Source organism: Dendrobates tinctorius, unplaced genomic scaffold (genome assembly GCF_039654945.1).
Source record: "Dendrobates tinctorius isolate UK_male_01 unplaced genomic scaffold, ASM3965494v1 ptg000006l, whole genome shotgun sequence".
Lineage (NCBI taxonomy): Eukaryota > Metazoa > Chordata > Amphibia > Anura > Dendrobatidae > Dendrobates > Dendrobates tinctorius.
Genome location: NW_027361674.1, coordinates 17,439,304 through 17,455,220, shown reverse-complemented (window position 1 = coordinate 17,455,220; position 15,917 = coordinate 17,439,304). Strand labels below are relative to the sequence as shown.

The 15,917-nt window shown below is 45.8% G+C and overlaps 1 protein-coding gene across 1 annotated transcript in view; it reads right to left on the bottom strand.

Annotated features, from left to right (window-relative positions):
* Nucleotides 1-5,380: 5,380 nt before the first annotated feature.
* Nucleotides 5,381-15,917, bottom strand: part of CUNH14orf39 (chromosome unknown C14orf39 homolog) — a 50,658-nt gene continuing 40,121 nt past the window's right edge. The window contains exon 5 of the mRNA XM_073571175.1: nt 5,381-6,156. Coding sequence (XP_073427276.1) covers nt 5,961-6,156 — 196 coding nt within the window. The 3' untranslated portion in view covers nt 5,381-5,960. The remainder of the gene's footprint in view (nt 6,157-15,917) is intronic.

Here is a 15,917-nt window from a genome sequence, read left to right as displayed (position 1 = left end):
TGTATCAAGCGCCCATTCCGCGCTCCTCAGCTCCCTCTACTAGTACTGGTCCCGAGCCTATGCAGGTAGATCGGATTAGGTTGACTGAGCAGCGTTGCAGGGAGAGGATGACGAAAGGGCTCTGCCTGTACTGCGGTGGAGCCAATCACTTTGTGCGCACCTGTCCGGAGAGACCGGGAAACGCCTCCATCTAGGTCAGGTAAGAGGGGTCTCCCTAGGTGATCATAATTCCTCTCTGCCCCTTACCCTTTCAGCTTTAATTATTTCAGGTCAGGAGCGCAGATCTGTGGAGGCGTATGTGGACTCGGGTGCGGCGGGTAATTTTATCCGGCAAGATGAGGTGGATAAACTCCAGATTCCAGTGGTCATCTTAAAGGATCCGTATGCTATCACCTCCGTTGATGGAAAACCTCTTCCCGAGCTCGTCACCATGGTTACGGCCGAAGTAGACCTACAAATTGGAGCGCTTCATGTTGAAAGAATTGCCTTCTATGTCCTGCCTAATTTGTCCCACGCTGTCCTCTTGGGATTACCCTGGCTCCGGCTGCACGAGCCAGTCGTCGACTGGCGCTCTGGGGAGATCCTACGCTGGGGTCATTCCTGCCATGCACAATGTTTGCTGCCCATCCTTCTTCCTCGTTCCCTGCCTATGCCAGCCAATCTTCCGGGTCTTCCCGCACCGTACTACGCGTACGCCGACGTTTTTAGTAAAAAAGAAGCCGATTCCCTGCCCCTGCATCGGGCCTATGACTGCCCCATCAACCTGATTCCTGGAGCCACGCCGCCCAGAGGGAGAACGTATCCCTTGTCCCCAGCTGAGACCACGGCCATGACTGAGTACATACAGGAGAACTTGGCCAAGGGGTTTATTCGGAAATCCGCATCCCCAGCAGGCGCAGGCTTTTTCTTCGTTCGGAAGAAGGACAGATCCCTCAGACCATGTATCGACTACCGGGGTCTGAACAATATCACGGTTAAGAATCGATACCCGCTCCCGCTGATTCCGGAATTGTTCGACCGGCTGAGAGGGGCTCGGATCTTCACGAAGCTGGATCTACGGGGAGCCAACAATTTGATCCGGATCCGTGCAGGGGATGAGTGGAAGACGGCCTTCAATACCCGTGACGGCCATTATGAGTATTTGGTCATGCCGTTTGGTCTCTGCAATGCTCCAGCCGTGTTCCAGGAGTTCGTTAATGAAGTGTTTCGGGATCTCCTGTATTCGTGCATAGTAGTGTACCTGGATGATATTCTTATCTTTTCACCTGACTTATCCTCTCATCGGAGAAGCGTACGCATGGTTCTGCACCGACTCCGGGAGAATCACCTCTACGCCAAAATTGAAAAGTGTCTCTTCGAACAGACCTCGCTACCCTTCTTGGGGTATATTATCACAGACTCCGGTCTAAAGATGGATCCCGAGAAACTCTCTGCGGTACTCAAGTGGCCCCGTCCTGTCGGTATAAAGGCCATCCAGCGTTTCCTTGGATTCGCAAATTATTACCGACAGTTCGTGCCGCATTTTTCCACGGTGACCAAACCCCTCACGGCCCTGACCCGGAAAGGAACTAAGCCAAACAGCTGGTCTCCCGAGGCTGAAGATGCTTTTCTGGCGCTAAAACGCTCCTTTGCCTCAGCGCCGGTCTTACATCGGCCAATGGTCAGTAGGCCTTTTGTTCTAGAAGTGGACGCCTCTTCCACCGGAGCTGGGGCGGTTCTCTCTCAGCAAGCCTCCTCAGGACAACTGGTGCCCTGCGGGTTCTTTTCCAGATCCTTCTCACCTGCAGAGTGCAACTACTCCATTGGAGACCGGGAATTGCTGGCCATTAAGATGGCTCTAGAAGAATGGCGGTACTTGCTCGAGGGGGCGGTGCATCCCTTTACTATCTTCACGGACCACAAAAATTTGGCCTATCTGCAGTCCGCACAGAGGCTCAACTCCAGACAGGCCAGATGGGCCTTGTATTTTTCTCGGTTTGATTTCAAGCTGCACTTCCGGCCCGGCGATAAGAACGTCAAGGCGGATGCACTCTCCAGGTCCTTACAGTCGCTTGAGGAGGACGAGGGTCCATCATATATTATTGAGCCTACCAAAATGATCACAGTGGCCCCTGTGAACTTTTCTGCCCCTCCACCAGGCAAGACCTTCGTGCCTAGGAATAAGCGTCTGGAGGTATTAGGCTGGGGGCACTCTCCAAGGTTGCTGGGCACGTCGGGACCAAGAAGACCCTCTCGCTTCTCGCTCGTTATTACTGGTGGGCCACCCTCCGCCAAGACGTGGTGGATTATGTTGCTTCTTGCACAACCTGTGCTCGGAACAAGGTCCCAAGAACCCTTCCCTCCGGCCTTCTCCATCCGTTGCCTGTTCCGGAGGCTCCATGGCAGCAAATTGCTATGGATTTCATGACTGACTTGCCTCGCTCAGCCGGTTGCACCACCATCTTAGTCGTAGCGGACCGCTTCTCTAAGATGGCTCATTTTGTCCCCCTGGCCGGATTGCCGTCAGCTCCAGAGTTGGCCGAGATCTTCATCCACCAGATCTTCAGGTTACATGGTCTCCCCCTACAGATTGTGTCTGATCGTGGGGTTCGGTTTACGTCTCGCTTTTGGAGGGCTCTCTGCCGACTTATGGGTACATCCACTGATTTCTCCTCTGCTTATCATCCACAGACCAACGGGCAAGTGGAACGGATAAATCAGGGCCTGACAACCTATCTGCGTCACTTTTCCAATGCTCATCAGGACAACTGGGTCTCACTTCTACCTTGGGCAGAATTCGCCCATAACAACCACCCCAGTGAGTCGACCACCAAATCTCCGTTCTTTGTGGTCTCTGGCCACAATCCGGGTGTTCCACTGCCCTTTATCACGTCATCAGGAGTTCCCGCAGCTGATGCTCTCGCCATAGAATTTTCAAAGATTTGGAAGGAGACCAGAGAGTCCCTCGTGAATGCCAGTGCCCGAATCAAGAAACATGCGGACAAGACACGAAGGGACCTTCCTCCGTACCGTCCTGGCGACAAGGTCTGGCTCTCGACCAAGCACATCCGCTTGAAAGTTCCTTCCTATAAGTTGAGTCCTCGTTACATCGGCCCCTTCGAGGTGCTAAAACGCATCAATGAGGTGGCTTATAAACTGAGATTACCAGCTTCACTCCAGGTCCCCAACGCCTTTCATGTCTCGCTCCTGAAACCTGTAGTTCTGAATCGGTTCCAACCGGTCTCCATTGCCCCTCCTTCGCCTGTTGGCTCGGATGACATCTTTGAAATAAGGGACATTTTAGCCATGAAAAAGGTCAGGGGGAGATCCCTCTTTCTTATTGATTGGAAGGGGTTTGGCCCTGAGGAGAGGTCCTGGGAGCCTCGAGAAAACATCAACGCCCCCATAATATTGAAAAGATTTCTGGCCAATCTCAGAAAGGGGGGATGTAAGGGGGGGTACTGTAACGCTCTCGGCCGTGCCCGGCCTCGCCTCCGCTCCGGCGGCGCCAGCTGTTACCACCTCCCACCAGCACCCTCGCCGCAGCGTGATCTCTCACCCAGCTCTCTGTCCTCCGACGTCCCTGCGCCCCCTCCTTAGGTCGCGGGCGCGCGCCAGCGCTCTCTCTTCTGTCGGCGGCGGGCGGCGCTGAGGGCGGTGCGTACCGCCCACTTCCGGGTCCTATGATATTTCATGCGTTTTCTCTGCCTCCTCCTGTGTCCCTACTAGTAGCGGCTGCCTGCCGTCTCCTCATCCTACAACCCTGCTCGGGTTCTCTACACCTCTTTCCAGTGTTCTTGGTCACGCTGTTGCTCTGTGTCCCCGAGCCGTCCCTCCTGGTACCGGCTGTCGCGGTTCTGTCCTCTGCGGTTTTGCCCCTAACGATCCCTGTATAGGGGTCGGTCATCACCTGGCGCTCGACCCAGGGGCTCCAGATCCGTGACCCAGAGGGTCCACTCTCGGACATTGTCCATTCCCTGTCCGCTACAGTCTGCATGTGTTTCTTTAGAGATAACCATGGTTAACAGAAGAGAAACAATGATGCCAAGCACCAGCCTCCTTTTAAAGTGTCCAGTGGTGTCATTCTTACTTAATCATGACAGATTGATCTCCAGCCCTGTCCTCATCAACACCCACACCTGTGTTAATGAAGCAATCACTGAAACGATGTTAGCTGGTCCTTTTAAGGCAGGGCTGCAATGATGTTGAAATGTGTTTTGGGGGATAAAGTTAATTTTCTAGGCAAATATTGACTTTGCAAGTAATTGCTGTTAAGCTGATCACTCTTTATAACATTCTGGAGTATATGCAAATTGCCATTAGAAAAAATGAAGCAGTAGACTTTGTAAAAATTAATATTTATGTCATTCTCAAAACTTTTGGCCATGACTGTACATGGCAGAAGCCGACTGTATTACACAGCTGACCTCTGCCTGTAATTGCAGTGACTGGAGCCAGCTCCGATTGTCGCAGTTTAACCAATAGAATCTTGCTGTCAATTTCGGACAGCAGCATCTAAATGACGTCCCTGGATCCCATCGGTCCCCCCATGATGGAGAACCACTGGGTTAAGATGGCAGCTGAAAGCCTTGTGGAAGCCCCTGTAACTGCCATCTTGGTCCTACTATGAAGCCCAGCCACATACTGTATGTACCCTTAAATGGTGTAAAAAATGTCAAAATTTGTTTCCAGGTCGTGGAGTGAAGAGCAATCACAGATGGGATATGCTTCCCGCAGAGGCCGACAATCCAGACTGAAGTGCCCACCAGACAGACGCAGAAGTGAGTGATGGAATGTCAGCGAGCAAAAAACTAAGCCATCAAACAGCTCCAAGAACAAGGGGTAAAAAAGTAATGGGTCTCGGAAAATGGTGTCTCTCTCTTTTTTTTTTTTTTACTGTGTTGCTGCGATGATTACTATCAATGGTGTTAGGCCAATGAAACTGCTGCACAATTTTATGCTATACAGCAAACAAACCAATATAGGGCAGTGGTGGCAAAAATTAATTTGTTGGCCAAGTTTGGGAATTCAGAAATTGCTCCATTATCCTCGTACAATGTCGTTCACCATAATAGCCTTTTGTGGAAAGTCATTAACATAAACATATCTAGTCACCCCCTTCTCTACCAATCCTTTATATAATATATATTGCGTATTTCTTTCACATATGAGTCCTCCAGCTCCTGCAGCTTTATTTGGCTGTGTCTAGTACTACATCTTAGCCCCTTTTTTGGGGATCGGACCCATGTGATCATGTACTGATGGACTTTTCTAAGGAGCGAGTATGAACTTAAAATCCAGGACAGATAATTTTTAAATTCTGTCTCACACTTAAAAGGGTTGTCCGGGTGCATAATGTAGTTGACTTATCCTTTGGATAAGTACACAATATCAGATTGGTGAGTGTCTGTTCAATGTGGAGAAGCTGCTGCCGAGAGCTACAGATCAGCACCTATTCTCATAAGTATGCAGCCGCTGCCAAGTGCTGCTGATTATCTCCTGCTGATCTGTAGTTTTCGACAGAGGTCGCTACACATTGAACAAAGCTATAGTTTTCAGTGTATCATCCAGCAGCTAATAACAGCCGATCAGTGTGGTTGCCATTTGTCGGACCACCACAGTTCTGATTTTGATGACCGATCCAGAGCTGTAGTCTCCAGTGTTTCATCCAGCAGCTAATAACAACTGATCACAGTGGGTGCCATTTGTCGGATCCACACAGATCTGATTTTGATGACCTATCCAAATTATAGGCAATCAATATAAGACAACCCCTTTAAACTTATATCCCTGTGTCAATTCAGTCGCTAAGTATTTGAAGCAGCAAAATGGATACAGCCTCAAACTCCAGTCGATGTAGGATCTGAATGAAGCAGGCTCTAACAAACGAAAAAAAGAAACAAATGTAATTAGAATTCGTAAAAATCTAAATAAAATTTTGTAAATTATATACTGTTAAAAAAAAAAAAAAAAAGAATAAATCAGGTACCCGAAATATCTTGAAGGATCCTGGCCTTCTTCTCTCGCTGCTCATCGTATTTTTGGATGACGTTCAGCACATTATCAAGCTCTTCTTTAATTTCATGGTATTCCTTTGAAAATGTGAACTCCCTATATTTAGATTCATGTTGCTTTAATATTTCTTTACATTTGTTCACAGATTCTTGGTAGTTTTTACTTGAAAAAAAGAAAATGGCGAAATTTTATTGCACTTGGAATTTTTTTCCAATACATTTACTAGAAAAATACAACTTCATCCCACAAAAGTCAGACAAAAAAAAAAATTATGGCTTTCGGAAGAAGGGGAGGGTGAGGAAGTAACGAATGGGCTAAAATAAAACTGGCTAGATGGAATTTTTAACCTAAAAAAAACCAAACAAACAAAACACAGGTAGACATGCCAACAAATCCGCCTGAAAAAGTGCAGCAAAATCGCCACAAAAAGTGGCCGTAAAGCATGTAATGTCACTTATTGTAACCACTTCAGGGTTCATAAGCTCTGGAGCAATTAGAAGAAGTAACATGTTCATTCTTTGGGTGGTTTTGTATGGAACGCAACCGCTCTCTATAATACAAGATGTAGGACGAAGTAGATGTAGATGTAGGACGAAGATGCTCCAAAAAAGACAGCGAAACTCCCGCTGTAGCTGCTTCAGCGGCTTTGTGAAAGAACAAACAGAAAGAAAACAGAAAAATGTTGGATTAAAGAGGTGTTCACATAAGCCTTGCAGTGCTATGCTTCTTGGGGAATATTGTTAAGTATTAGGCCGGGATCACACATGCGAGAAACACGGCCGAGTCTTGCATGTTAATACCCGGCACTGCCGCTGGCACTCGGATCGGAGCGTGCGGCCGCATAGCAATACATGCAGCCACACGCTCCACTCCTGAATGCCGGCTGCAGTGCCGGGTATTAGCATGCAAGACTCGGCCGTGTTTCTCGCATGTGTGATCCCGGTCTTAAAGGGAATACATCAGCAGGTTTTTACTCTGTTATCTGAGAGCAGCATGATGTAGGGGCTGAAACCCTGATTCTAGTGAAGGGTCACATGCTGGGCTGCTTGCTTTCATTTTGATGCAGTCACTGTTTTATCTGCTGCAGATCTAGCACAACTCTAACTACTGAGCCTTATATAACCTCGCCCACACCCTTGATTGGCAGCTTCCTGTATAGATATGCATAGACAGAAAACTGCAAATTAGTGGTGAGAGCTTGGCAGGACCATAAGGCATAAGACACCTAGCCCTGTAGTGATAATCTCCTGATGATACAAAACACTGATTCTATTGATACAGCAACTCACATCCCAATAGGAAACACATCTCTGGAATCAGGTGCTCTGCCCTTCCATCATGCTGCTCTCAGATTACATAGAAACACTCTCCCTTTAAGGTGTCTGATGGAGCATGCCATTATTTGGGATTTATATGGAATTCAACATATAGGGTGTATGGCTGCCATAATAAAATTTACATGAATACATAATGCACCAAAAACATGAGCACTATTAATAGTAAGAAAATAAATATTCATACTCTTTAACCCTGGGTCAGGCACATCTTTGGCATTCCCTAGTTCAGGCGCAGTGCCTATTGCGCCTGACCAGGTTTAAAATACTACAGCACTCCAAATCAATAGTGTATTCATTGAGTGACCTTATATTAACATTTCAATCCAAACTTTAGAAAAGTTTTGAAAAATTGTAACTAAGTCAGTTTTTTTACTTATTTGAACAAATGTGAGTGAGCCTAATACACAATTGTTGCACAATGTGCGGTTATTATTTTTAGGATCAATCGCTGTTTTGCAAAAGTTGATTGCCAATGTTGAGTTCAATAATGTTGTAGCCCACTCAAAGAAAAAAAAATACATTTTCAATAATAAATCCAGCCTCTCTTGGGATTCAATTTCCCTTTCACTTGAAAAGGTATGTACCATACTGAAGAGGCTCCTAAGTGGTTTTCATCAATTCCTCTACCACAATCAACCTCCTGAGACTCGTCCAGCCCAAACCAAAAAAGCTAGTTTTAAATTGCTTGGTATTATACATAATATAGAGTGAAACGGTGTAGATCTGAAATTGATGAAAAACATTTGTTTAATAGTTTGAAATATGTACTGTATTTTACAACAATCATTTCAGAAGTTATCCGGCAAGATATATATACAGTGACGAGCAAAATGGTAAATGTTTTGAACTTTTGACTTTCAGGCTCCATATCTCACCATCCACTACAGCTTTGAATGTGAGTCTGCCATCATTTTAAAGACAATCATCTTGGCTATCTCATACATAAATTTGACTTGCAACTATTTAGCATATGTTTAGTTATACAGATTCTTGTCATGTCACTGCATTGTTATTTTTCTGTTCCTGATGATGGAAAAATCTTTTTCTTCCTGTATACAACAAAATACAACCTGTTCTTACATTCCCTAATAGCTCAGTGTGTTATTAGGTTGATTCCCAAATGAAAGGTCACTGGTTCCAATTAAGATGTAGGCATGGAGAAGATTTCCCACGGAAAGACAAACAGCACCATCCCTCTCATCAATAGTGGTCTATCAGCTGAGAAAAATGCCAAACTTCATCATGTGAGTGCCATGACAATTACATAGTTAAATAGGTTGAAAAAAGACCTAAGTCCATCAAGTTCAACCTTTCTGCACCAATTATACAATTTGTTGGTAATTTAACTATAACCCACAATGTTATGTGCATCAAGGTAATCATCCAGCCCTTTTTTAAAAGCTGTTATAGCTGCCATTACTACCTCTTGTGGTCAATCCTGTCAAGTTCTCAGTGCCAAACCTCACTATTCAGAACTACCATTCCAGGAAATTCAAGGTGAAGATGCTGCTCATAAGAGGTACGTGGAAATATACTCAAGAACAAGTGCCTCATCCATTACCAGATGATTGACTAGAGAAGGATCAGAACGCACAAAGCAAGATCTCCCTTAGTGTAGATGAAAATCAGATTATGCATATATGCAAGTGTGAAACTGCAATGGAGATGTGGGATGAGTTACAGAAAGTGAATGAAAGATCAAATCTCAGCAATAGGCTTTATCTCATGAGAAAGCTGTATCAGTCTAAGCTAAGTAATGGACAGAATATGCAGGACTATATAAGAAATACCCTAGAGAGTGGTGTCTCAGGGGTATTGGAGAAGAAATTAAAGATTTTCATGTTGCTGCACTTCTATTAAGTGGTCTTCCAGAGAGTTATGACACACTCGTGACTGCACTAGATGCATGGCCAGATGATGAGCTGACACTAGAGTATGTTAAAGGCAAACTTGTGGATGAATTCAAAAGAAAAATGCAGCATGTAAGTAGCAGTAATGAATCTAGAGCAGAAACAGCATTAAAGACACCAGATTTCCCTTAATATAAGAGCAATCTAAGAGAAACTTGTGAATGTTTTGTCAATAAAAAGCCTGGCCACCTTATAGCAGACTGCAGAATTTGGAAAGTAAGAATGAGTCAGCTTAAAAAGCAGAACAGTCATCAAAGGGTTAAAACAGCTGTAAAGGAAGATTCTGCATGTGTTGCGGCTGCATTTAATGCCAGTACAGGCCCATCTGCAAAGCATATATGGTGTATAGATTCTGGTGCAAGCACCCATATGACAAATAACAAGGATTTCTTCACTGACCTTAATGAAAGCAAGTCAGAAAAGGCAATCTTAGCTAATGGTCACTATATGACTTCAGAAGGAATAGGAGACGGCTACCTCCACTGTCCAATTTCCACAGCACAAAGCAGAAAGATCCCAATAAAGGATGTTCTCAGCCTTGAAAGCAATCTTCTGTCAGTGATAAAGTTCACGCAAAAGGGGAATGTAGTTACTTTTAGAGATAATAGCTGCATCATGTCAAAGAAAGGTAACACTCTTGCCGAAGGAAAAAAACAAGATGAACTTTATCAGCTAGAATGCAAAGAAAGAGTGTACAATGCTAGACAAGATCTACGTAAGAACTGTATCCATGTATGGCACAGACGTCTTGGGCACAGAGACCCAGAAGCAGTAAGGAAGCTAGCTCAACTTGCAAATGGTATTGAAATCAACCAGTGTAGTCAAATGATGAAGCGCACTAGCTGCCTTAAAGGGAAAATGTCCAGAAAATCTTTTCCTAAAATTAGCACCACTAGATCTGCACAGCCAGGGGCTGGCTGGCACTTTTGAGCCTGGGGGGCAATCACAAGGCAGTGGCCCTCGAATTGTGGTGGCCCACCTCTGCCCAACTTATCTCTGGCCGCTGCATTAAAGCAGCAGAGATGACAAGCTTTAAAGACAGGCTGGTACATAGATATGGGAACAGAACAAAGCTTGCTGCATAGATATGGGAGCAGAACCAAGCTTACTGCCTACATAGATACTGTAACAGATGCAAGCTAACTACATAGACACGAGACCGGAACCAAGATTATTACGTATATAAGGGAAGTGAAAGGAGTTTACTACAGAGATATGGGAGCAGAACAGAGCTTACTACAGAGATATGGGAACAAAACCGAGCTTACTACAGTGATATGGGAGCAGAACAGAGCTTACTACAGAGATATGGGAGCAGAACCGAGCTTACTACAGAGATATGGGAACAGAACCGAGCTTACTACAGACATATGAGAGCAAAACTGAGCTTACTAGCGATATGGGAGCAAAACTGAGCTTACTATAGAGCTATGGTAGCAGAACGGAGCTTACTACAGAGATATGGGAGCAAAAATGAGCTTACGACAGAGATATGGGAGCAGAACCAAGCTTACAACAGAGATATGGGAGCAGAACCGAGCTTACTACAGAGATATGGGAGCAGAAACTAGCTTACTACAGAGATATGGGAGCAGAACTGAGCTTACATAGAGCTATGGGAGCAGAATGGAGCTTACTACAGAGATATGGGAGCAAAAATGAGCTTACTACAGAGATATGGGAGCAGAACAGAGCTTACTACAGAGATATGGGAGAAGAACTGAGGTTAGTACAGAAATATAGGAACTGAAAGGACATTACTACAGAGATATGAGGGCAGAACAGAGCTTACTACAGAGATAAGGGGGCTGAACCGAGCTTACTAAGTCTACTACATAAATACGGGAACAATACCAAGCTTATGGCATACATATGGTACCAGAATCTAGATTACTACATTGATACAGTACCAGAACCAAGCTTACTGCTTAGATATGGTACCATAACTGAGCTTACCTTCAAACATATATACAACTCCAGAAACACGGACATGTAAACACACAGTACGCAGGGGCATTGCTGGGTCCTAAAACATCAGGGGTTCAAGCCCCAAAGTGTATGTTTCCCCATATGACCCCCTATAGCCATATAAAATAGCATCTGTACATATGTAATTACAGTATACCACTTATGCTAGCCAACAACACACAATGCAAAGACCAATATTATCAAAATGACTACTATAAAAGACCAAAACAATACGGCTGCACAATGTCCACTACGATCACCACTACACAGAGAATACATAATAATATGACCATTACCTCTACATAGCAAGACACTCTATACAAAGACCAATGACACCATCACACACCTAATACTATATAATGACTGAAACACATTAAGCTGTTACTAAATAAAAAAATAAAAACACTACTAAAAAGAGCAATATTCCCACCTTACAGTAACCATATATTGGTAGATACCAGTCCCACATAACATACACGTGATTACAGTACAGTTTAATTTACACATGTTTCGGGTCGTTCACTTTTCCAGTCTTTTCCATGTGGCCCAGACCTCCATTACCACTTCTCCAGCCACAGCTTGCCGGCACAACAAAAACACATTTTCAGCGACGTCGCCATCTATTTCCAACCTACAAAAACTCCCCACTCTGCGTGCACTTGCGGTGTGGAGCACTGACCCCAGTATTTAAAATATTGGGCCATTATTAGGATTACTCCCTCCCCAAAAAATGAAAGTGTCCCATAGAAAGTATTAATCCCCCTACTGTGCAAAGGCCTGTATTCTATATAATATCCCAAGTGCCCCCTTCCAGCAACAAATACCCTTGAGTGTCCACTTAAAGTTAATAATGCCCCCCAGAACAAAAATGAATAAATAATGGAACCTGAGTGCCCCTATCAAAACTAATAATGTCCCCTTTTATAACAAATAATGTCCTCTGAGTACCCACACAGCTCTGTATATACAGAATTATGGTCCTACAGCCCTCAATACACAATATGATGGTCCCCAAAGCACTTTATAATACATTGAGGACCCCAGAGCTCCCTATATATAGTAAAATGGCTACATAGCCCCTATATACAATATGATGTCCCCACTGCCCCCTATATATAGTATGAAGGTCCTCACTGTCCTATATGTATTGTACAGTGGGGAAAAAAAGTATTTAGTCAGCCACCAATTGTGCAAGTTCTCCCCCTTATAAAGATGAGAGCGGCCCGTAACTGACATCATAAGTAGACCACAACTAATAGAGTCACAATGGGAAAACAAATCCAGAAAATCACCTTGTCTGATTTGGTAAGATTTATTTTGCAAATCATGGTGGAAAATAAGTATTTGGTCACCTAAAAACATGCAAGATTTCAGGCTCTCACAGACCTGTAACTTCTTCTGTAAGAGGCTCCTCTGTCCTCCGCTCATTACCGCTTCCTTTTGATTGGCGGCAAGCAAATGTGGTACCAATATTCAAAAAGGGGTGTAAAAGGGAACCTGGAAACTATAGGCCGGTAAGCTTAACATCTGTTGTGGGTAAAATTTTTGAAGGGTTTCTAAGGGATACCATTATGGAATATCTCAATGTTAATAAATGTTTAACTCCATATCAACATGGATTTATGAAGGCTCGCTCCTGTCAAACTAACCTAGTCAGCTTCTATGAGGATGTAAGCTCTCAAATGGACAAAGGAGAATCATTAGATGTCATTTATCTCGACTTCTCTAAAGCATTTGACACTGTCCCACATAAAAGATTGGTAAGTAAGATGAGAAAGCTTGGGCTAGGGGAAAATGTGTGTAGATGGGTAGGTAGCTGGCTTAGTGATAGAAAACAAAGAGTGGTTATTAATGGGGCATACTCAGATTGGGCCAGGGTTACTTGTGGGGTATGTGAGAATCATGTGGGAATAGTGGATGAGGGCAGGTATATCTCGCCCAGAATCCTTTCCTATGTGGCCTAGTCTGGTCAGTATCGCACCTGCTTACTAATGAATAATGGGAGGTGGATATAAAAGGATGCCAGGTGGTTGTGTGAGTGTCTCAGCCTGGGAACACAGAGAACCTGTCTGTGTGAGAGACACACGTGAGTGAAAGCAGTGCCCACTGCAACTGTGGTTTGGCTGGACGGGAGAAGCCCGCCAGTTGGTAGTTAGGTTGTACTTTGTTTAGTTAGTGCCGGACAGGCAAGGATTTGTTTTATGTTTTATTTCTTTATGCATTGCTTTCACCATTAATAAACCTGACCCAGTGTCAGTTATACCCGAATCCCAGCTCTGCGCCTGAGTTTCATGCTGAACACACGTGACCTTTGACCCCAGCAAAGGCGATCCCGGAGTGTTTTATCACATAGTGGTGGAGAATGCGGGCATCACGTTGCAAGCATGAGCATGGAGGACGTGGTGAAAGCGCTGGTACAGTCCACCGCCGTCCAGCAAGAAGCTAATCGGGTGATGATGGCCCAGCTGAAGGAGTTGGTGGACATGACAGCTACCGATCGTTCGCTTCTCCAGCAAGTGGCGCAGCGCCTGGCAAGCCTACATGAGGTTAACCTGGAAGCCGAGTCGAGAGTGATTCACGTGAGTTGGTACTGGCAGAAGATGACGACTGAAGATGACGTCGAGGCATACCTGACCACGTTTGAACGGACGGCGGTGCGAGAAAAATGGCCGAAGGCACGATGGGCCGGCCTGATTGCCCCGTTTCTTTCCGGTGAGGCCCAAAAGGCTTATTATGACTTAGAGCCTGAAGCTGCGCAGGACTTTGACAAACTGAAAGCCGAGATCTTGGCCCGGCTGGGAATGACGACCGCTGTCCGTGCACAGAGAGTGCATCAATGGACTTATCAGCCGGATAAACCACCGAGGTCACAGATGTTCGACCTGATCCACGTGATGAAGAAGTGGCTACAACCCGAGGTGCTGACAGCGCCAGAGATAATCCAGAGAGCCGTCATGGACAAGTACCTGAGAGCTCTACCGCCAGCCCTGAGGAAGTGGGTAAGCCATGGAAATCCTACGACGGCAGATCAACTGGTGGATCTGGTTGAACGTTACTCCGTGGTGGAAGGACTCCAAGACGACGCTACCCCACCTAGTTCTTCATCGTCTCCACGTGGAACCGGTAAGACTGTTCCAGGGAGTAGGGGAGATGGAAAAATCCCTAAGACAGTGGGGGAGGAAAATGGGACTGCCCGCACTGCGAGGCCGAGAGTAACGAACTATGGTCTAAGCAAGGGGCCCGTTAGGTGTTTCCGCTGCCAAGAGATGGGACACATTGTTGCGAACTGTCCGTTCACTACTGAACCCATGCAGTGCGATGTCACAGACTCTAAAAACCGCATGTCTATGGTTGCACGGGTAGTGAGTGTGAGTGCTGGTCAAAAGGAGGTGGAAAAACACTTGTGTGATTTAACTGTTGATGGAAAAAATGTGGTGGCATTGTTAGACTCGGGAAGTGTGGTGACTCTGGTGAAGGCCAGTCTGGTGTCAGCCCCGACTGGACCAGCAGACAAATTTTCTGTAACGTGTGTGCATGGAGACACCTGTTCGTACCTCACCACGGTCATATGCATTACTACTTCCTATGGGTCTGTGCAACATAAAGTGGGACTCGTCCCGGCGTTATTGCATGATGTTATCCTGGGCCGGGATTTTCCCCACTTCTGGCAATTGTGGGAGAATCAGTTGATACCCCAGGGTAATAGTGTACATGATTCTTCTCCCAGGGCGCGTGTGGGTCCCGAACCCCTGGAAGAGGTCTCCCCGGAAGACTCGGGGGAAGAGTCTGCTGGAAATGACCTGCAGTTCCCGTTTTCAGTCATGGCGGGTGATACGGAGGAGACCAGGGTAGAGGAGGAGGCCGACAGCCGTCCACCTCCCCGTTTGCCGGATTTAGAAGTTCAGAAAGATGACTTCCAAAGTGAGCAAATAAAGGATCCTACCCTTTCTCAGGCTAGGACAAATGTAAAAGTAATAAATGGGGTACCCGTAGAACCTGGTTCTAGGTTGGCATGTCCTTACATGGTTCTGGAGAATGATTTACTCTATCAGATAGAGAAAAAGGGGGAAGACACGGTGCAACTATTAGTCGTGCCAAAACCCTACCGGCGGAAGGTGCTGGACCTGGCCCACGGACATGTGATGTGAGGTCACCTGGGAGTCCAGAAAACCACCGAAAGGATATTACACTGTTTTGTTTGGCCAGGTATGCATCACGATATTCGTGTATATTGTGAGTCTTGTCCTGACTGCCAAGCCTCTGCGCCTAAGCCCCGGTTCTGTAGCCCTTTGGTACCCCTACCTATTATTGAGGTCCCGTTTGAGAGGATTGGGATGGATTTAGTTGGGCCCCTTCCACGGTCTGCACGTGGACACCAACATATCCTGGTCATCTTGGATTATGCCACTCGTTACCCGGAGGCCATCCCTTTGCGTAACACGGCCACCAAGACGATTGCCAAGGAACTGGTGCATGTGTTTAGTCGGGTCGTTATACCAAAACAGATACTCACCGACCAGGGGACCCCCTTTATGTCCAGGGTAATGAAGGAGCTCTGCCGGTTGTTACAAATCGAACCGTTACGCACATCCGTGTATCACCCTCAAACAGACAGGTTGGTCGAATGGTTCAAAAAAACTCTGAAGCAGATGCTGAGAAAGGCGATAGACAAGGATGGGAAGAACTGGGACTATTTACTTCCGTATTT